The sequence below is a fragment of the Apus apus genome, chromosome 3, assembly GCF_020740795.1.
Source record: "Apus apus isolate bApuApu2 chromosome 3, bApuApu2.pri.cur, whole genome shotgun sequence".
Classification (NCBI taxonomy): domain Eukaryota; kingdom Metazoa; phylum Chordata; class Aves; order Apodiformes; family Apodidae; genus Apus; species Apus apus.
In genome coordinates, this window is record NC_067284.1 from 19355548 (window position 1) to 19377420 (window position 21873).

Genomic DNA, 21873 nt, shown 5'->3' on the forward strand with positions numbered 1-21873 from the left:
TGCTGCAGGTGGAGGAAGACAAATGTAGAACAGAAAGAAGAATGAAGCAAGTTTGGGCTGATTTCAAACACTGACCCTTCCCACATGTGGTACAGTAATGCAAAGTGTGCTTGACCAGTATGGTGACTCAGATTCTGATTTTAGGCACTAGACTTGCTGTGGTTTTCCATGTGTTTGACATTAATTTAATTTGCATCTGCCAGCTGTTGCAAATTTAATCCAAGTCTTCTCTCACTTTATCAATGCTGAATCATAGAATCAAGGAATACGCTGAGCTGGAAGGGACCCATGAGACTGTGTAGGGCATCCGAAGAATCACACCATGTGCCTGTGAGAATCTGAAGAGTCACACTTCAGAATTTTATGTTCTCGGATAGACACTGGCACAGTGATTTGGCAATAAAATAAAAAATACCTCCCTTCAAAGCATCCCAGGCTGTGCTGAATCTCACCTCAAGCCTTTGACCTTAGAGCGTTATTACTTCAGAACATACTATGTGATCTCTCATCCTGTTCAGTGGCCCTCCTTATTTTTGGGACTTTCTGTTCATGAACCTTTCCCAATTCAGATAGCTCCAGGAATCTCAAGAATCTCATGTCCTATTCTCACTACCTTTTATACTGAAGTGGTGAATCTTATGTTAGGATCCTCTTAAATGTGCATCGTTTTTACAATGTTTCTGAAGTGCAAGCAGCATATGATTTGAGCATATTAACAGAATGTCAAATTTATCTGTATCCATCATAGTGACATATGTTGGAACTGCTAGATGTCCTCACACAAGTCAGAAATGAAAAGGTTGAACTTTCTAAATACCGGCATATTTTTCTAAAGCGCTTGTTGAAACTTGTTGTTTGAGTATGTAAATACTGTGCTGTCTTTACATTTTACTTTGAAATCTTGTTCCACCCCCCTCCCTTAACATCAAGTTTCAAAATTTTCTTAAAGCCAGGCAGAGCAGGAGACACAGATGTGATGAACGTGCAGATACCATGGAACTGGATTCCTTAGCAACAGTAACCAACTACAAGCTTTTATAACTTACCCTCTCCCTACTCACTTTATTTTTCTCCTGCAATACAGAAATGTGAGGTTTAAGCATAAATGATGTATTTAATCTAAATGCTCTCTATCTCTCAGCAGAGCACAGCAAAAGAATAAAATACGTGTGGGTTCCTCCCATCACCTGCATTAACAGGAATTACTCAGTGTGATTCAAATCCTCTTAAGAGCATCTTGTGTTCAAGCAGGTCAGGCAAACCCTTTTGCTCTGACAGGGAAGCTTCAGCACTAACCTCTACTGTCATTCTCTGTTCTGTGACACAGACCTCACTATATTCTAATTCCCAATTAGATATTTAAACAGCAAAAAGAGGAAAAAAAAATACTAGGCTTTCTAGGCTAAGAAGGCAACATAAAGCCTTAATACCTAACACTTCACATTTTTCTTTCCTAATTTCCAAATGGTCTATAAGAGGTCTCATGCTTAAAAAGCATTATATTTATCTTAGAAGGTAGGAAATGTAATTAAAGCAAGATTTGATGTCTTTCCAAAGGACCCTGACTTGGTGAAGGGCAGAAATAGACACAACACATACCTTGGCTCTCTTCTAGTTGTATGTCTTACTCATTGAACATCCCTGGCTTGCTAATGCAGCCCTTGTCACAAAAGCTCTTCAATATAGCATACTAGAGCCAGTAAAAATGTTTTCATCCTTTATTTTTATATCAATATAATTACGAAGAAAAACAGAGGTTTTATATATATAATTGTAAAAGTCTGTGTCTTTCTGTAATGTAATAACAATAAAGGCATTGTAAAGCAGGGCTGTCCTCTTTTTTTGTTTGAATTTTATGGTGATATATTCCATCCCATATTTTTTTTTCCTGACAGTCAGAATTATTGTTTTGCCTGTGCTGGCATGCTATAAATATTAGATCAATCCTATAGGCTATAACTGAGATAGCTTTGTAGCTGTCATCCAGAATGACAAATACATTGGCAGGGTTTCCCTGACAGGCACTGGCAGAGCAAAATGCTTTTGCAGACAACAGAAAGCAACAGACTGTTCTTTAAGCTGGGGAGGCACCCTGTGCAATGCAAAGGGATGCACACTGTGCATCATGGCCGCTATCTTGGCTTGTACTCACCTAAGGGTCTCTGGAGATAGAAAGCCAGACTCCCTAGAGCCAGATTGAAACATAACTTAGTGGACTTGTGTCTTTTTCTGTGTAAGTACTTGTACTAAACAATTACATTTTTGCTGCTACAACTGGTCCATGTAGGTGGAGATCATATACTTTTTTTAAACAAATACTGTTTCAAGTGCGTCAACTTCTACTTCTTTGCTGCTCCTGAAGAACTTTCCGTTTTATCTTTTTTCCCATTTGAAAAACATTCCCTAATTGCTTCCTCAAGTGTTCTACCCAGTTTACAATTTAAATTTGGAAGTCTAAAGAAGATTCAATGTGTTCTGTCAAATTCAAGTTCATACAGAAATACGCCTAGGCTTCTTTGTCTTCAACTGCCAGCACTGTCACCATCTTGACTGGAGATAATCTTCTGATTAGTAAATGTCTTCTCTGTACATTTACTCCTGCATAAGTTGCCATGACTGTAGAAAAAACTCCTTCCCCTTTTTGATAAGGGGCAACCTTATCAAACCTACACGCTTTTTGGGCCTCATTGGGAAATTTTCTCATGAGGTCATTTTTTAAAAATACTATGTAGATAGACTGAGTAGCTGTTTTATTAAATAGCCTTCTTCTACAATTTCAGAGTTAGGATCAGGTGTAACTACCAAAAACTGGCTTGTGGGAACACCTCCTTTAAGTAGTTAAATGAAGCAGTCGTTCTTTGCAGGTGATGAGATATGTATATCTGATTTGCTAAAAGATCAGCAAATAAAATAAACCATAACTAGATGACTGCCTAGACATGAACATTTAATATTCTAAATTCTAAAAAAAAAATCTTTAGAAGCAGATAATTTTGCATATTACTTGCACTAGAACCAATGAGTTAAAAGTGCTGCAAGTCAAGATACCCTACAAATTTGAAGAGTTGACTTATAGGAAAGTCTAATTCCACCCCGACCACCACAGTCTGTGGTAGTAAGCAGAGTCAGACAAGAATGTTTCCATGAGATGTTCAGGAGTATCGAAGTGATCCCTAGTAATCAAGCATTTGCAGCAAATAGTTGTGATTAGAATAGGGAACCTGTCTTGAACTGGAAGATGTCCATTCAATTTCATCTTAAGCAGTCAAAATATTTTTTTTTCAAAATAAACTCCCGTGTTACTGTACTGAGACAGACTTTATTGTCTGAATTTTTATTATTTTATTTTATTTATTTTGTTCTATTTTATATGGTGCCATACTCTGTTACTTTTAGAATTTCTCATGGATTTTGGTCCACTTTTTTATGAAGTCAATGACTGATAATCAGGTATGTGTTCTAGCCTCTCTATATCCTCACAAAGGACAGGAGGAAATGGAATTAGGACACAATGAAATGGAAAGAAGCTGCGGAAGGGGAAGTTCATATTGGACATTAGGAAAAGATTCTTTACGGAGAGGGTGGTCAGTCACTGGAACAGGTGCCCTAAGGAACCAGTCATGGCATCAAGCCTGTCAGAGTTAAAATTTCATCTGCAACCTTGAGCTAGATATGTATCTTTTAAAATAAAAACTGTTCCTCAGTAAGTGGGAGGTGGTATGTCCTTTCCAGGCTAATTAATATATCCCAATAGAAAGACAAATTTCTTAGATAGGACAACCAGTATGGTATTGCCATTCTTTCTACATACAGGTGAGAATAACCTATTTCACAAAAACAAATCATATGGAGAAAGATAAGTCTGTAGAAAATAAGGGGATAGCAAGAAAGTTCTACATAAAATAGTTTTGTCTTGAGTATTACCTCTTATTCTGCACATCTTTTTATCCTGAACAAAAACCAACCAAACAAAAAAACAAACAAAAAAGTTATAAAGGTAGTTAGGCCATTTCCACCATGAAAGCTGATAAAGTAAGGAAAACAAAAGCTCACAGCCTCAAACAGCTTGAATAAAGTGGGATGGAGTCAGCACCATGGAAGGTACTAATTTCTGCAAGATATTGCTAAGTTTTTTCCTTAAAAATTAGAAACTTAATTCTTATCCTACTGTGTAGGATATTGCATATCCTGCTGTGTAGTACAGTGATATAAAGTTCATGCAAAGTGGAACACTACTGAAAGATTGAAATAAATTATATTGCCCATAATTCTTTTTCATCAATATAATGAGTTTCAATGTTTAAAGGGTGTGAACAGTGGAAAAGGAAGCCACTGTGTGAGATTTCTCACCCAGCATTGACAATAAGTTTTTATTGAAACATCCTCCTGTTTTTTTAGTCCTAGAGTGCTTTTGAATAACTCTTGCCACTCATGCTATCATGCTAATTTGATTTATTGGTACAGTAAATATCCTGAAGTTGATAATTGGCTGCTGCCTAGGTGGGCCAGTGGACCAGGTTACTGCTCTCCAGTCCGGCTCCACCTGCTCATTTTGTGGTCTCATGATCACATATCTGCCAGAATAGCTGTTGTGTTACTGCTCACAAACCTATCTCAATAAAAAGTTAAGGTTGTTAGCAGATTAGAAAGGTTAGAGAAGCTGTCATCAGAGCCAGGCTAAAGAGCAATTGTGTGGTGGCTTTGACATCAGATCTCAGTGGTGATGAATTCTGCAGTGGGTGGCAATAAGCTGTGGAGGCCAAGCCATAGTATTAGCTTTTCCTTGCTGTTCTCCAAGTACTTATCTGTCTTCATTCTCACTGTCCCCATAACTTAAGTATGTTACCTTAAGTATGTACCTGATTTTGTAGAACTGAAAGGGTAGATCCTCACCAACATAATGCCTCATGTCCTTGTGTCCTCTTTCATGGACAGTGTAAACCAAAATAGTTTTGTGTTTGAATCAGTTTTAGAGTCTGCAAAAATCTATAGCTTTTGGTCTTCAGGAAAAGAACATTCATGTTAGCATTTCCTTATACTCACAATATTGAGAAAGCCTAACCCTTAAAAATAAACTGATCTCAGGAATGATTAAAGGCCACCTTTAATTAAATGGGTACAATTTTACACTGAAACTGACCTGCTGCACTCCCTCTTCTCTCACTTGTTCCTCTAAATCTTACCATAAAATACTTTTCTCTTTCTATCAAATGAATTTATGTTGAGCAAGCTGTATATAACATTAAAAAGCAGTTGAGAGATTGACAGGAGCACAGCCCTTTAGAAAACTGGGAAGCCATTCCTCACCTCCCTTCGGAGAATACAATGGACCATGACAATAACAAAGCCTTGCAATGAATCAAATACTGCAAAAAGTATCTGAAATAATATTGATCTTTTGTCTGTCATGGCCAGAACTGCAGACATCCAAGTCAGGGCCAGAAGTGGCAACACCACACATGAACTCCAAAGGGATGCCCTATTGAAAAAAAAGAGAAAAAACAGCATTGTAATATTGTAAAAAAATATGAAAAGCTCACTACTAAAATGAAACATATGTAAGGATGGCATTTTATCAAGTTAACTTGAAAATCACAGACAAAAATGTAACAGTGTTGATACTTCATATTCTAAAGAATATCCTGTATTCAGTTAATAAACACAGTTGTAATTTTAATTTTTTTGTTGTTAAAAAGTATTTAAATGTGCTCAGCACTCTATACAGTGTTAGCAAACACAGTTGTCATCATCAAACTATTGTCTCACATGCACTGTATAAGATTTGTAACAAGAAGATGTAAATGATCAGGACTAACATGGCATTACTGGCGGTGGTGGCTGACAAAGCTGTTGTTGAAACTACTCCACACTTGGCACATTTGAGCGTCAAACCGCTATGAGGCTCACTCATCTGACTGCAAACAAACAGAACACCCACAAAAAGAACAAAATATTGAATTGTCACCAAAAAACGTTGCTACTGAAATTTAGCTTTTATATATGATGTCATGCAGAAAAAGTAAGTAGACTTATTCAGGATGAACGCTCTATGTTGTTGCAAAACTGTACTTTGTACTTTACATGACTGTTAGCTTTACATGTTAATGCTATGGGGCTTCATTTCATGCAGACTCCAGTTCTTCCATTTAAGCTAAAAAAGGCCCCCAATGTCCAGTGATTAAAACGTCTCAGTACACTGAAGTAAACATAAGCATGTGCTAGGATAGACACACAAAGTGAAATCCCTCTATTCAGACCTGTGAAAAGACTATTGTATCCAAACTTGCTTGAAAAAGAGCATAAGACACTTAAAGGAGGAGTATGAAGTATTTATGATTACAGAACATTAAGAGGGAAAGAAACATGCAAAATGTATTCAAGCACCAAATCAGTACTGGCAATACTGTGTTATCAGATTTGCACTAGTGATCTGAATGGCCTGCAAACACCTGGAGTGGTTTTATTCATGCCATATGAAGGTCTGAATATAGGGCTTGAAATGTATGGAATCTGATGAAATAAATATCATTCGGTACTTTAAAAAGGGTGAACTGCTTTGCATTTTAATAAAACACAGTACACTAGCATTAAGCTCATAGCATTTTGTATGGACAATAGTAGCTCAGCACCTGTCAGAAGACTTTAAGGGCAAAACCTGGAACTGAAATTTTCTTTTACAAACAGCATTCATTCCTCTTTCTCTTGCCAATCCTTCTCTTTCTGCCATCAGAACCAGGAATAAATAGCTAACTGAGTTGCAACAGGATGGGTGCTCTACCTATTCCCAGCTGGAAAGTGGTTAACATTGTGAAGAAAGGTAACGTTTCTGTTTTTTTCCCAGTCATTTCAACCAACAGAACTCCTTTTTGTTGTGAAAGACAGCACTTGTAAGACTTTTAACATACTGCCCAAAACAACATTGAACTCCAGTGGTTAACACTTTGATAAACCAACTAATGACTTTTCATTAAAAAAATGCAGGGTATTTTCCATAAAAATGCAATTTTCCCCATAAAAATACAGTAAGATTCATTACCTTGTATAAGGTTTTTGTAGGGTATGGAAAGAACTCAGAGAATTCACATCAGTTTAAACCAAGTAAAGATCTATATCATTAATGAATGAACTAGGAAAATGCCTTGGGTAAGCTTAACCTAAGCTCAGAAAAATACTTTTCATCTTTCCTTGGCAGCACTTCAGTTTTATCAGACTGGATTATTCTCTTTACCTCTATGGATTAGTTCTGGATCTTAAAAATGTAACTCCATGTGCATATGGACCAAACAGAATCTTTCTAGCTGAGCATATATTTGTGCTACCCCTTATGTCAGAAAATGATTGATATTTATCAAGACACTTGTTGATTCTCCATGTGCTTATTAAGGAGGAAAAGAAACACATAGAGTTAGTACATTTTACTCCATTCACTGCTTTAAATCCTACATTAATGATTTCTAGAGCTGAATGTTTCACTGAACTTTTGACAGGTATAAATCCAGTGTTTGCCAGAGAAGAATGAAGTTGCCTTTCTGAGCATGGCTGGCAAGAGGTATTTGAGAAATGACAATCCCCCTTCTGCTGGAGATAAAATACTGCACCAATTTCTCTGCCTCAAAGGATGACTCAAGACTCTTCATCTGCCAAGTAGTATCAAGGAATGCTTTTGCCAAGCCACCATCTCATACTATCACAAAAGTTAGGACAGTTTCTTGATTAGAGCATTTACATGTTTTCCCAGAACAGCTGGATTGTTAATGACAGAATAATTTCTAGTTTTTTATCTATTTACTTTAAACTAAAATACCTCTTTGCTAAGTTGTTGACTGTTGGAAAGCAAGTTTCATCAGGAAAACAGACTACAAGCAAATAGATTTCTATAGCCAACAACTGAGTAGCTGAAAAAAAGTTATGCAGTTAAATGTAAGCTTGGATATCCTTAGAAAATGTTCAAAGCTGAAGCCATGGCTGCTCCAACTCCTTAAATAACTGGAATTGGAGCAGATGTCAATTTAAATTGGTGATTACTAAGTTATTACTACTCTTGTAATAATTTGAGTAACTTTATACAATTCTAGATTTCATCAGTGTTATACATTTAAGAATGTTGGTGGAGTAATGCAGACAAAAGTAAGGTTAAGAAATTAATACTTTCTATTGAAAAAAGAGGAAAAGAGAAGAAAATATATTACAGCTTTAGGTACATATTTGTCAGAATAACGGTGAAAAAGCTGAAAACCATAAAGTTTAATTGAATTAATATTAAATGCAAATCATACCAGCTGAAATATTTATCACAGATTCAGACATCTAACCAATTAATTGAACTTATTAGGAACGCTACTGTTAGTGTAATGGTAAAATAATTCAAAGTGAAGCTGTAACAAATCTCCTCCTAGTAGTAATACACAGTAAAAGAAGAACGTAATTGCTTATCATTTCTAGAAATGGAGGTATTGGTGGTGTGAACTGCAAGCTGGCTCAAAAGACAATACTAGAACATGTAGCTGTAAAAAACAGTTCTGCAAAGTTTAAATACACTTTCAAAACTATTACAAAGGTGAGGATGCACATGTGAAATATTTTTATCCAATACCAAATGAATCTGGGTTTGCTGCTTCAGTATTTCAAATCCTTGTCATCCACTGAAAAAGCTTCTGATACCCCCCGTGTTGCAATTCTTTCTTCTTGTGATAACAAATGAAATTTGAATATAAATGCAAGTAAATAATCAAGAACACATACTTTCCATTTACCGTTTTTCTTTTTCTTTTTTTTTTCTTTTGAAATATGTTTTTTAACTTTGAAATTCTGTTACACTAATTTAAAACCTACTCCTATGTAGATATGGATGTAAGAACAAAGGCAAGTTTTCCACATAGTCAGAATGGCAGGATAGCATGGACCTCAGTAAGAGAGAGATTACTGTAAAATAGATTTTGTAACAATTTTCACAAATAAGTAACATTTCACAACACAGTCATTAAAGTTGACAGCTAGACCCAAATAATCACTTCCTTCAGTACACACAGTTCACCAAACTGTTTTCCTAACTGCCACAACTTTACATGTGTGACATTATGGTGAAATCTCTGCTCAGATTTGTTTAATTCTCATTAACTTAATACAATTGTACTTGTGTTTTATTATGTTTAGTTGCATTCCCTCAGGATAATGCAACAGCAGCTTTTGAGATGAATGGAATCTCTTAGACACACTGTTACACTAATATAAAATTTCAAAGCACAATCAAAAGCATTTTTGCTGAATATCTGTAATTGAAAATTGGTGATAAAATTTTAAAATGTTTTAAAATAACCCAATTGTTGCTTACCCCGCTCTGTGTTTGAGCTTTTTATCTAGGATTCCATCTCTGGAAACAAGTTTATTAAATACCAAAATGCCAATTACCATGTTGACCTGTCAAACAGAAAACAAACATTTGATTTTTCAGTGCCTGAAAGAAAATACTTTATCCTGTTCAGAAAAAGGCTCTTACAGGCCTGCCAAATACCTTCTGTTACATTTCTGAGTATTCTATCAGAAACTCTGTAACACTGCTTCTGAGCACACTAAAAGTGTGTATTCTCAAATGGGTAACACACATACATCCTGCAATAGGCTTATTTTTGAATCTTGGATTTAAATCAATAATGAATCTGGTATCAAGTTATATGGGTACATGCTGCTGGCCAGAAGCTTGAGTAATATAGCTTTAATATCTCCTCAGTTTTAACTGCAATCATACAGCCTGTTCCAGAAAAAACACTCTCTCTGAGTTGTGCACACATAGAAGAGCTAGTTGGAATACACGATGACTGTGATTGTGTTCCTTTTTAAGCATTTATGGCCCATATGGGTGTTCCCACTTATGCAGAACCAGCCTGTGGTTTTCCATATCCTTCTGCACATTAGTAATTGTCTATGTCATTCAACAAATGCCAATCTTGAGCCTTATTTGACTGCAATTTCCTTTTTTCGTGGGTCACATGAATACCTTGGCTAAGTCTGTTTAGCTCCATTAGAGTAAATGGTATTATGATCACATACATTGGTTAAAGACATAACCTAAAAAAAATTCAAGTGTTTCAGCAGTCAGACCTTGGCACTCAATGGACACACTAATGGCATTTAATGGACAACTTAATGACTGTTATTATCCATTTGTATTATTGAACTGAACTCTTTGAACCTGTCTCTACATGGCCCTACAAAGAGGTAATACCAAGTTTTGAATCTGTTGATTTTTTCTTAGAAAAGAGTAATACTTTTTTTCCTTTCAAACAAATTTTTCAAGATCTGTGCCAAAATACATAATTGTTGCCAGTCTGTCCTGCCAAATCTTTTCCAGCTTTTCTTTATTTCTTCTGCTTTATTTCTTCTGCTTTATTTTCAGCATTTACATTTTTCAGCTGATGTTACATAATTTTTGCTTCATACAGTTAGGCTTAAGTGGCTGCATGGAATGGCTCCTTCCACAGCTATTAGCTAATGGTAGGGCAAACTGCAACTGTGAACTTGAAACATCTCGAAACAAAGCTTGCCAATTACACAGAGAACATACAGTTCCATGTAAAAATTATGACTAGCTTTTTGTAAACATCCTTGGCTCCTCTATCATGACAGGGACTATGAGCTGTACAACAGGATCCTGGCTTGACTCCAGGCAATAATGAGACAAACTCTATGGGAGTAGTAAACATCCATTTTAGGAAAATCTGTGTAGCTAAATGGCTATATCTTTGATGACTGTTAAGACCAAGTCCCTATTGCAAGGGAAAATCAGAAATAACCATGTTGATAGAGCTATCCCAGTATCCAATTGGTGAAAGGGAAAAAAGAATTAGATTAAAAATATGTAAGGGAAAAATACTAAGCAAATTATTGTACAAAAGGCATACAGACTCTCGAGTAGATGACTGATAGCCAATGTCTCATGTAGAGTGCAATTCATCTTAATTCATCTTACCTTAAAGCAGAAGTACTTCTGATGGTTTGAGCCCTAAAAGTGCATATTTTTCTCCACTGTCAATGAATATGGCTGGGATAACTAGCTTAGAAATTTACATTGCAGATGTCTACAATTAGGCAAAAATCCTACATCTAAAAGCATTTCCCATGATGTGGAAGATAAATAAAAAAATGAGTCACATTTCCCAGGTATGATGATTTTTTTTCCCTTGCCTTCCAAAGCAGTAGCCAAGAAGAACTTGCTGGCTGGTTCCACTCCTCCTGTTGCTTTTGCTGGCACAGCGATACACTGCCAAGCAGCACTCTATCAAGACTGTTACTGAACTTCATAAAGCAGTGACAATCCTATAGATACTACTGATAATAACTCAGTGATGCCTGTAACAAATTTACTGTGCCACAATTCAGTACACTGTTCTGTCACAGCTTCCTGTGTAAACATGCAGAGATAACTAGTATAAAGAAGTGATACAATTGAATGAATTGTATATTCAAAAAACTGACGGTATGTTAAACAATACTGAGCTTATTATTTTCAGCAAAATGTAATGCTGTAAATTAAATCTACTGTGTAGCTAAGCCTTTATATTATAAATAGCATATTCCATCATTTCATCTGAAAATACTGGAAATTATATTCATGTTTACCAAGACAACAGCTGCTGCAGGTCCAACGAAAGCATAAAGTAGTCCTCCTTCAAGAGACAGCCAACAGCTGGAAAGAACATTAGAGAAGAACTAACACAAATTAAAAATAAGTATAATGTATTGCCAAGAAAACATTACTAACTACTACAGCATGAGATTTTTCTGGTTTATCACAGAATCACACAGAATCTTCATGATTGGATGGCACCTCTGAAATCACCGAGTCCAGCCATAAGCACACAAAAAACCCCAAACCATAAACAAACAAAACCACACCACCAAAAAACACCCGCAACAGAATCCACAACCTTGGCCACTAGAGCATGCCCTGAAGTGCCACATCTACTCGTCTTTTTAATACCTCCATGGATGGTGACTCAACCACCTCCCTGGGCAGGCTGTTCCACTGCCTGAATATTCTTTTAGTATAGAAATTATTCCTAATATCCAATCTGAAACTCCATTGTCACAACATCAGGCCATTTCCTCTGGTGCTATCATTATTTACTTGGGAGAAGAGGCCAACACCAATCTCCCTATAACCTCCTTTCAGGCAGTTGCAGAGGGTGATGAGGCCTCCCCTCAGCCTCCTTTTCTTCAGGCTAAACATCCCCAGTTCCCTCAGACACTCCTCGTATGACTTGCTCTCTACACCGTTCACCAGCTTGGTTCTCCTCTGGACACAGTCCTCAATGTCCTTCTTGTAGTGAGGGGCCCAGAATTGAACACAGGACTCAAGGTGCAGCCTCACCAGTGCCGAGTACAGGGGCACGATCACCTCCCTACTCCTGCCGGCCACGCTATTTCTGATGCAGGCCAGGATCCCATTGGCCTTCTTGGGCACCTGGGCACACTGCTGGCTCATGTTCATCCAAGTGTCAACCAGCACCCCCAAGTCCTTCTCTTGTGGGCACCTCTCCAGCCACTCCTCCCCAAGCCTGTAGTGTTGCCTGGAGTTGTGACTGAAATGCAGGAACCTGCACTGGGCCTTATTGAACCTCATACAATCGGCCGCGGCCCATTGATCCTGCCTGTCCAGGTCCCTCTGTAGAGCCTTCCTACTGTTGAGCAGATCAACAGTCCCACCCAATTTGGTGTCATTTGCAACCTACTGCAAACTTACCCCCTCATTAGTTGTACACACTCATTTCTACATGTAGAGATTCATATACACACACAAAAAATTACTTTGTTGACAAGATGGCGTATAGAGTTGAAAGTTATTTCCACTACCAACTATTAACATTTCAAAAGTTTTCATGTGAATTATACATATATTGAAATGCCTAACATGCTGTAAGCACAATATAAAATAAGTTTGTAAACCTTCACTGAATCTTCTCTGCCTATTTATGATGAGTTAACTGAACAGGGCTTGCCAAGTAGGTATCTAGAAACATTTCTATCTCACAGTGTCTGACAGTTCTATACTTAAAACAATGAAAGGCCAAGTACCTATAACATAGAACTTCAGGAAAAAAAGCAATAACCAAACAAAAAAAAAAACCCAGCGGCTTCTATATATCTTCTCTTATGTCATTCAGTAATTACCATTAGGACTAGACCTTTGCAAACAATTTAACTGTATATTTTAAAGCATCTGAAAAAATATATTTTCTTGTGAGCTAATAATCTTGCAGAGTTTGTCATACTGCATCAGGACTTTCACTGAAAACCCTCAGATTTTCAAACACAGAGCACTTAGAGAATGGAATTTTAAATATTTGGTACACCATATTGCAAAAGATCAGGAGCTTCACACACTGAAGTAAATGCAGCTGTGCTATTTTCCCAGTGATTACACATTCAAAGACTGCATGTTTATTTGAATGCATGATCACACCTACATATAAGAAAACTCAAAAATATGCATTCAAATAATTTACTTGGCTCTTACATCCAGAAACATTCACATTAGAATCCTGAATATGTTTTTTTAATTTCTGGTAGTGCTTTTGTACATTTGAAAACCAAGTAAATTAAATGCAAGGACATAATATTAATGGTCTTTTAGAGCAGGAATTGTAACTGCAAAGAATAAAAGTGTTTCCGGCTGTAATGAAGCCATGTGAAATCTGACACATGAACCCAACTGCATCAGTGTGCTTCAATCTGGCATGATAAATTGATGCAAGCAATTTGTAACTGCTTCGCTGTTGAAAAGGTAATACATGTCAGGCTACTCTATGTCATACTTCAAAAACCAAATGCAAGAATAATGTTCAATTTATTTTCATAATGTCAAAGAAAAATGCTTTCAAAATTTTCTGCATTTTCCATGTTATTTTTTCCAAAAGCTACCTTATTTATTGTGCGAGTCTGAGAACATGGGCTTCTGAGACAGAGGACTGTATTCATAGTGCATTTCCCTACCATTATTAATTTTTAAATTTAGTGTAGATGATCACTGTGCATAAATAACACATATAATTAAACTGTTAATGTTTTTTTGGAGATAGAAACACTATAACAATTATTGATGTACTGTATTTGAAATATAATCTCGGTTACCTATGCTGAAAAACGGGGTCAACAAGGGGTTTTCGTAAATAAAAAGAAAACAGTTTCTACCACAATAAATCTTCATGACTGAGGGAGAATTGTTCCCTTCCTCTCCCATACCTTCAAGTAAAAAGGCTGCTCAAAAGAGTGACTTTTATAGGCAGAGCTGGAAAAAAAGACAGAGGTTTCCCCCTTTTCTTGACACAATATGGATTTTCAACAATGTGTGATGTGATTATTGGGAAGTATTCAATATGTGCCAGTTGATGATTTGTTGCAGATGATGCACTTGTTGCCAATCATTTTCTGTTGAAGATTTTCTGAAGACAGATTCTCAGGTGCCTTCTTATACCATAAGGCAATTGCTGTCAATTTCTCTTCATATATTTCTTTCTAATTTATTTTTTTCTGATAGCTTTTTTCTATGCTTTATGATTTTTTTATTTCATTCTCCTATTCTGCCTCCTTTCTCCCTGGTCCTCACGTAGCAGAAAGCCATAGAAAGTGAAGCGAATAGAGAGCATCCACTGGTGATTTTATAGGGCCATGTTACATGGTCATAAAATTCTGCTGACTGATGCAGTATCTGTAGTCTTGCTCTGTAGATTTTGTGAGTTCTTTGATGCTCTCTGGGAGACTGGTTCCTTCTCTTAGGAGACCATGACTATGACAGATATTTAGTTTTGCTGATATAATGAATTCCTGAAAGTTGTCTGCGCTGCTCCTTAATATTGGTGGTAGATGTGGTTTATCTTGATTTCAGTAAAGCATGTGACACTGTCTCCCACAGCATCCTCACAGATAAACTGAGGATGTGTGGTCTTGATGATCAGGGTGTGAGGCAGATCATGAACTGATTGAAAGGAAGTCGTCAGAGAGTTGTGGTCAATGGGACAGAATCTAGTTGGAGGCCTGTGACTAGTGGAGTCCCTCGGGGGTCGGTACTGGGACCGGTGTTGTTCAACATCTTCATCAACGACCTGGATGAGGGAACAGAGTGTGCCCTCAGCAAGTTCGCTGATGACACTGAACTGGGAGGAGTGGCTGACACACCAGAAGGCTGTGCTGACATTCAGCGAGACCTAGACAGGCTGGAGAGTTGGGCAGGGAGCAACTTGTTGAAATTCAACAAGGGCAAGTGTAGAGTCTTGTATCTGGGAAAGAACAACCCCATGGGCCAGTACAGGTTGGGGGCTGACCTGCTGGAGAGCAGTGTAGGACCTGAGGATCCTGTAGGACAGGAGGATGACCATGAGCCAGCAATGTGCCCTTGTGGCCAAGAAGGCCGATGGCATCCCGGGGTGCACTAGAAAGGGTGTGGTTAGTAGGTCAAGAGAGGTTCTCCTTCCCCTCTGTTCTGCCTTGGTGAGGCCACATCTGGAATATTGCGTCCAGTTCTGGGCCCCTCAGTTCAAGAAGGACAGGGAACTGCTTGAAAGAGTCCAGCGCAGAGCCACAAAGATGATTAAGGGAGTGGAACATCTCCCTTATGAGGAAAGGCAGAGGGAGCTGGGTCTCTTTAGCTTGGAGGAGACTGAGGGGTGACCTCATCAATGTTTACAAATACGTTAAGGGTGAGTGTCAGCAGGATGGAGCCAGGCTTTTTACAGTGATGTCTAGTGATAGGACAAGGGGCAGTGGGTGCAAACAGGAACATAGGAGGTTCCACGTAAACATCAGAAAGAACTTCTTTACTTTGAGAGTGACAGAGCACTGGAACAGGCTGCCCAGAGAGGTTGTGGAGTCTCCTTCGCTGGAGACATTCAAAACCCACCTGGACATATTTCTGTGTGATGTGCTCTAGGTGATCCTGCTCTGGCAGGGGGGTTGGACTAGATGATCTTTCGAGGTACCTTCCAACCCCTATGATTCTGTGATTCTGTGATTCTGTGATATAGCACTGTATGTAAGCATGAATAAGGCACACAGGTTTATTAACTACAACTTGTAGTAGTGGTGCTCTCATAATACTGATCATCTGAAGAGGAGTAGCAATAATATTTATAAGCCTCACAGAAACAGCAGGAAAAAAACAATTAAGATTTAAGATAATAAAATAATTTTCAGCTATCCTGAAATATCCAAAAGCTTGTCACTTTGTTTTTTTTATTATTTTTAGGAAATCTCGATCTATATCAGTACAACTGTCTGTGTGAAATAGTTTCCATATTTAGTTTTAAATGTACAGTAATATAACTGTTTAATAGTTAGGGCTAAAGGAAAAAGACAGAAATCAGAGATGGTTGATCACAGAATTGGTTTGAGTGTGAACAATTCAAGCTACCCCCATCAGTCACATACCATGTGAAACTGAGATCCTTGGGCCTTCTCCCATTCTATCAATCTTAATGTGTGTGACTATGGGGTTGAAATCACTTCCTTCATTTTCACTCTTAATTTTCTCCATTTGGAAATGTCATTTTCAAAAAAAGCATCTGAAAGAAGCTTGAAGCTTTCTCTGCCATGTGCCAAGACAGTGAGACACAGAGGGCAGGGAGGGGGAATCCTGATCTCACTCACTGATGATGCTAAGGAGAATAACTAAATATTCACTGAAGTGAGGATTTGACCTAACTCATCCTCATCTCTGATAGATGCTCTCCTTACCAGGCTATAGAGTCATATTTCCTCTCTTTCTGCCCAGATGCATACTTAATTTCTTAGGCAACGTGAGGAGAGCTCCAAACAGGATGACTGAAGGAAATGCATTCTCGCATACATAATGTCTCAGTGGTTGTAGAGATCTGGTAGTATAAAAGAGACTCAGAGCAAGCTCCTTCTTTAGTAGGAGACAACTGAAGGGCAGCCTCACTAGGGAGTGAATTTTCCAGGGTGCTAAACAGACATTGGAACCAGTCGGGTGGCTAAACAGAAGCTGTATTAACAAAATGTAAATGAATCACGCAGATCTCCTCCTCACTGTGTCTCATGTATAGCCCAGTCCAGTAAATGGGCTTGATCAGGCACTCCACAACAAAGGGGATGCATGGGAGACCTTTTGAGATTTCTGTGAGTCTTTGGCTCCAAGCAGCTCAGGGGCATTAAAGATGAGGTATGTTTGGTCAGCAGAAATGTGGCTGCCAAAGAGACTCTTGCCAGTACAGTTTTAGATATGTTCAGAGGTTCACGAAGGCTACCCATGACATGTACAGTTTTCTTTGATAAATATATGTAAGTGTTGGGTGTCTACATGGACCTAATTCTCAGTGTTTCTAAAGAAATCCAGAATCCCTGGTGCTTTACTGAGTTCAGTCCAAGACTGGCATAGGGTTTTCTCTTTGTTCTTTTGTGGACCACTCAGGGATCCCCAGGGCAGTCCCAAGTGTGAATGGATACCTGTAGAGCATATATAATTCCCCAGGGATATGACAGTCTTGTTATTTAAAACTGTAATTTATCATTTCAGATTGACTTACTAGTGGGCCGTTCCATATCCTTTTGTCTTGGTAAAGCCTATTGATATTGCAACCACTAATGCTGGTAAACCTGAAAAAAATAAAACCAGTTATAACCTTTAGATGCTGAGCAAAATGTTGCTGTTATGTGTGGAGAAAAAACACCAGGGCAAGCTAATGCAAAATGGTCCATTTTACCTGGAATGAATAATTTAATGAAGCACAGTGCTACTGCAGGATTTGTATTTCCAAAACACTGGCAGGGAGGAGGACAATGTTTTCTGCCCACAGTGTATCACTTTGGTGTAGCTAAAATATTGATAACTTTGACAAGTCTTAAAGTGAACTAGGAACAGGCTTAAGGAATAATTAAGTGAATATTTTCTTGTTTTATTTTGATTTCTTGGTATTCCATTACTTTGCTGAAAATCTTCTAAAATGTTGTTAAAACATATTTATAAAATAATACTAAAATATACACCAGCAGAGCTTGTGCTTGAGTGGAAAATCTCCTAACGTAGTTTTCTTCTTAGTAACGGACTGTCTGCTACCTTTCAGATTTCCTGAAGAAAATTGTTATATTCTTGACATTGTTGCTGCAATAAATGTTTCATTCCAAAGATTCTGAAAAAATGAATTTCATGGACTTACCCCATCCAAGGCACAGGAAACGCTTCCTTATGAGTCGTGTCCTAATTTTTCCAGTAACAGCCATATATGACTGCCACGCTTCTGTCAAAACCCAACAGAATGAAGCTAAGAAGAAGAAGTGTAAAAATGCGGTGGTTGTGGTGCAGATGCCCTGCAGGAAGCAAAGAGAAGCTCATGCTGAATACTTAGGGACACTCATTTCTCTTTTCAATTAAAAGACTTGTCATATTCTATCATCTTGACCTTTATGCTTAGCATGGGCTCCCCCTTTATGATGTGGTGGCCACAATAAGATAAAGAGAGATGTTGATGAGGATTAGGCAGAAGAGGTTTTACTGTCTTCCCAAACATTGAGTATGTTGACCAAGGGCAAAGAACACAAAACAAATCATGCCACCAGATTTTTCTCTGTACGTGTACTTTTTCCAGGGATTATAATAAAGCCATTGTTGTAAGTAAATTAAAAAGTCCTGATTATAAAATCTCAGAGTTGAATAAAGAAAATGTGGGAATACAAATGTCCTAACTGCCAGTTATATTTTCTTTCCCTCCATGCAGAAATATTCTGACTGCAAAACTGAATTTTAGGCAATGGATTAGGTTTGATACATTTGATTGTTTTATTTCAAATTTATGGAATGTTAACCTATTGGAATATGCTGCCTGATATCATTTTAGTCAGGTTTTAGTATCATAACCTTAACAACTACCCTGGATATTGTTTTTATGGGTGTCAGTCATTTGTCATCTGAAAGTTATTTTCAGCATATGCAATTTGCATTCTTTCATCACTGTAGTCCTTAATTAAACTTCACATTGTAGCTTATATAAGTGAACTTGGCATAAATGCTGATCTACCCTCCAGTGTGTTGCTTAAAATGACAGTTGCAGGCTATAACATGCAGTGTGCATTGTACCCCAGAACCAAAACCACACCAGTAATGTTGAGAACATCCTTATTATAATTTTTCCTTAACACAACTGGAAGTGTCAAAATTATACCAAGGTTAAAAAATAAATATATTTCACACCCCCAATATTAACAATGTAAGATCATAACTGGGAAACGTAGATGTTATTTTTACGATTATTTCTTTATGCAGCATATACATCTAGTATCTATCTTACATGCATGTAATAAAAAGGAGTGATTTTTTAAACTCAAATCCCACTTCAGCAAACTATATAGGGAGAAAACATGCCAGTTCCTAATTATATATCGATGCTTACATAGATTATTGAATCAAGGCTGGTAGCTACAAAAATTTGGCAAGGATAAGATATATACGACACCACATATTTTTTAAGATCATTTTGTATTCCTAATTACTTTTAGGTCTTTTTGACTTTTCTACTGTGTTTTCCCAGATTATTATTTGAAACCACTTGTGTTGGTTCCCTTCAATAGTTATCTGAAATACATAGCTGATAACTGGTACCACCTGGTATTAGCATTAGCTCATACCACCTTCCGAACTTTCAAAACATTATGCACTTGAGGATTCAAAACTTAATGAATTCCTGGTATGAATTTGCAAATGTGACCAACACCTTGTTTTCTAGTCCTGGGTCAAATCATCTATTTAAGTCTGAGGGAAAGGTTTTCTATATAAGCAAGAGAAATATTGTTAATTTTTAAAAAGTGAGGAGTGTGAACTGGAAAAAAAACCAGCAGATCCTGAAAATGCACTAGTTATTCCATCCTAGATTTTTCCATCAGTTCTTCTGTTTGTATGTCCCTAAAGTATGTGGATTCATAAAATTTATCCTGTTAAAGCCTGGCTGATAGCAGTATTTCCTGTAAATGAGAAACCTATATAGTCAAATACACAATAAATATAATAAAAAATAAGGAAATGTCCTTTATATTACTAGCTGGCTCAGAGGTTATGAATCCCCACTAGACAACTTTAATTTGCTTTCCTATCGATGTGTTTGTAAAAGCAAGCATGCTCTGCTGGAACAAGAATCTGACAATAAAGTTACTTTTGAGGAATATACAGACCCTTTTAGGGAGAAACTGCATAGGTAAAATATAGTATTACCCTGAAAAACATGTGACTATAGTATTTCCCTTATAAAGAACGCAAATACAAATAAATCCTGATTGTTTAGCTGAACACCTTGCTAACTCTTTTGGATGACTGAGTATAGACTGTACAATTTAATTAATAATGTAATCCCTGTATTGAAAGATAGATGATGATAGTCTGACACAAATGTGGGCATGGCTGTTGTGGAAGCAAGAAATGTGATGAAAATATCAAGGATCATGTTGATCACAAAATGAGAAGACTTCATTAGAAGCGATCTGTCCTCTAGCTTGAATATATGACTGCTGATCATAACTAACTTCTGTACAGCAGACAAAGCTTTTTAATGAACATCGATGGTGAGTCTGCATCACTGATATAGCAGAGGATTTTAATTACATATCATCAGAAATATGCAAATCAGGCTTAAAACATGACCTAACAACCACTGTGGGATTGTGATGACAGAATCATGCAGGCAATGCTTGAAGTAAATTCAGCCTCCTTCCTTCCCCAGCCAAAGAAGCTGTCCTGGCAAATGAAATTCCCCTGTCCCAGGCATAGCATGGGCTCAGCACAGTCAACCAACAGCCCCCTGGAAATCTAGCTTTTTATGTAGTTCTGTGTTCTTCCCCTTTGATAAACAAATAAGAAGACAATGCTGTTCTGTCTGGGAAAGCACTTTATCTGGGAAGACTATTTACAAATAGAAACAAAAATTCATTTTCACCAAAGGCTACTATTAAATGGGGCATTGAGTATCTCTAGCCAGGAATTAATAATTTTAACAACCACTTTATTAGTACTTCCTGCCCCCCCCCCCCCCATTTCTCCCCATGACATGGAGTGCTCCTAATCTCTCCTCCTCCCTCTCCTCTCCACCACCTCCTCTCACCTTGCTGCACATGCAGCGGCATCACTAGAACCTTTTGGCCCATAACTCACAGCAAGCCAGTTTGTCAACCTGCCTGCACCAAGACGTTGTGGTACAGATCTTCACCATTGCTTTAGGAGGACATTTGTTTCCAATTCTAGTTTATTAAAACTCACTGAATTAATTACCTGTGCTGAGCACCTGTCAACTTGCAACAAAATGAATTTACACAGCCTAATTTATTTATTATTTCTTCAAGCTTCTGAAATTAACTCTGTTACTCAACCTGCCCTTCCATTGCTGTTGTTCTCAGCTCCCCATATTTAATTCTAATTACAGGTAGGAATAGGGAACTTTTCTGTCCTCAGAATGCACAATTTCATGAGATTTAATTGAGCCTCAATTGTGTAGCTGCCTCAAATATCTAAGAGAATACATCCCTTTTTAATAAACAATATACTACTGAAAGCAAGAGCTCACATCAGGTATCAAATTCTTTCTTTTTTCATTCTTGTAAGACACCCACTTTGAATTAGGGCACTGAAGCACGGATGAGAAATGCAAAAAACAATGGAAATACAAAGCTACTTATTCTAGTAATCAACACTTTATTGCAATAATGATGAAAAATATAGACACCATTTATCCACTTCAATGACCTACAAAAAGTAGGTCATAAATGCAACCTCAAAATATTTATTTATTTATTTATTTAGTAACTGGTTGGGTTTTTAAAATTTTTTAACAATATTTTTTTAATAGTAGTGCGAACAGATCTTCCACACAAAGAAAAAGTGGGTTA

The 21873-nt window shown here is 37.4% G+C and overlaps 1 protein-coding gene across 9 annotated transcripts in view; it reads right to left on the reverse strand.

The window, feature by feature from the left end:
• The window catches only part of ADGRB3 (adhesion G protein-coupled receptor B3), a 464008-nt gene that overhangs the window by 26486 nt on the left and 415649 nt on the right, over window positions 1-21873 (reverse strand). For 8 of the 9 annotated variants that reach the window (XM_051613843.1, XM_051613841.1, XM_051613842.1 and 5 more), the window contains 6 exons: window positions 18165-18315; window positions 17535-17604; window positions 11617-11683; window positions 9332-9417; window positions 5817-5915; window positions 5308-5479 (listed from right to left, as the gene is read on the reverse strand). In XM_051613843.1, coding sequence (XP_051469803.1) covers window positions 5308-5479; window positions 5817-5915; window positions 9332-9417; window positions 11617-11683; window positions 17535-17604; window positions 18165-18315 — 645 coding nt within the window. The remainder of the gene's footprint in view (window positions 1-5307; window positions 5480-5816; window positions 5916-9331; window positions 9418-11616; window positions 11684-17534; window positions 17605-18164; window positions 18316-21873) is intronic. The other variant, XM_051613840.1, reaches the window with a different exon arrangement.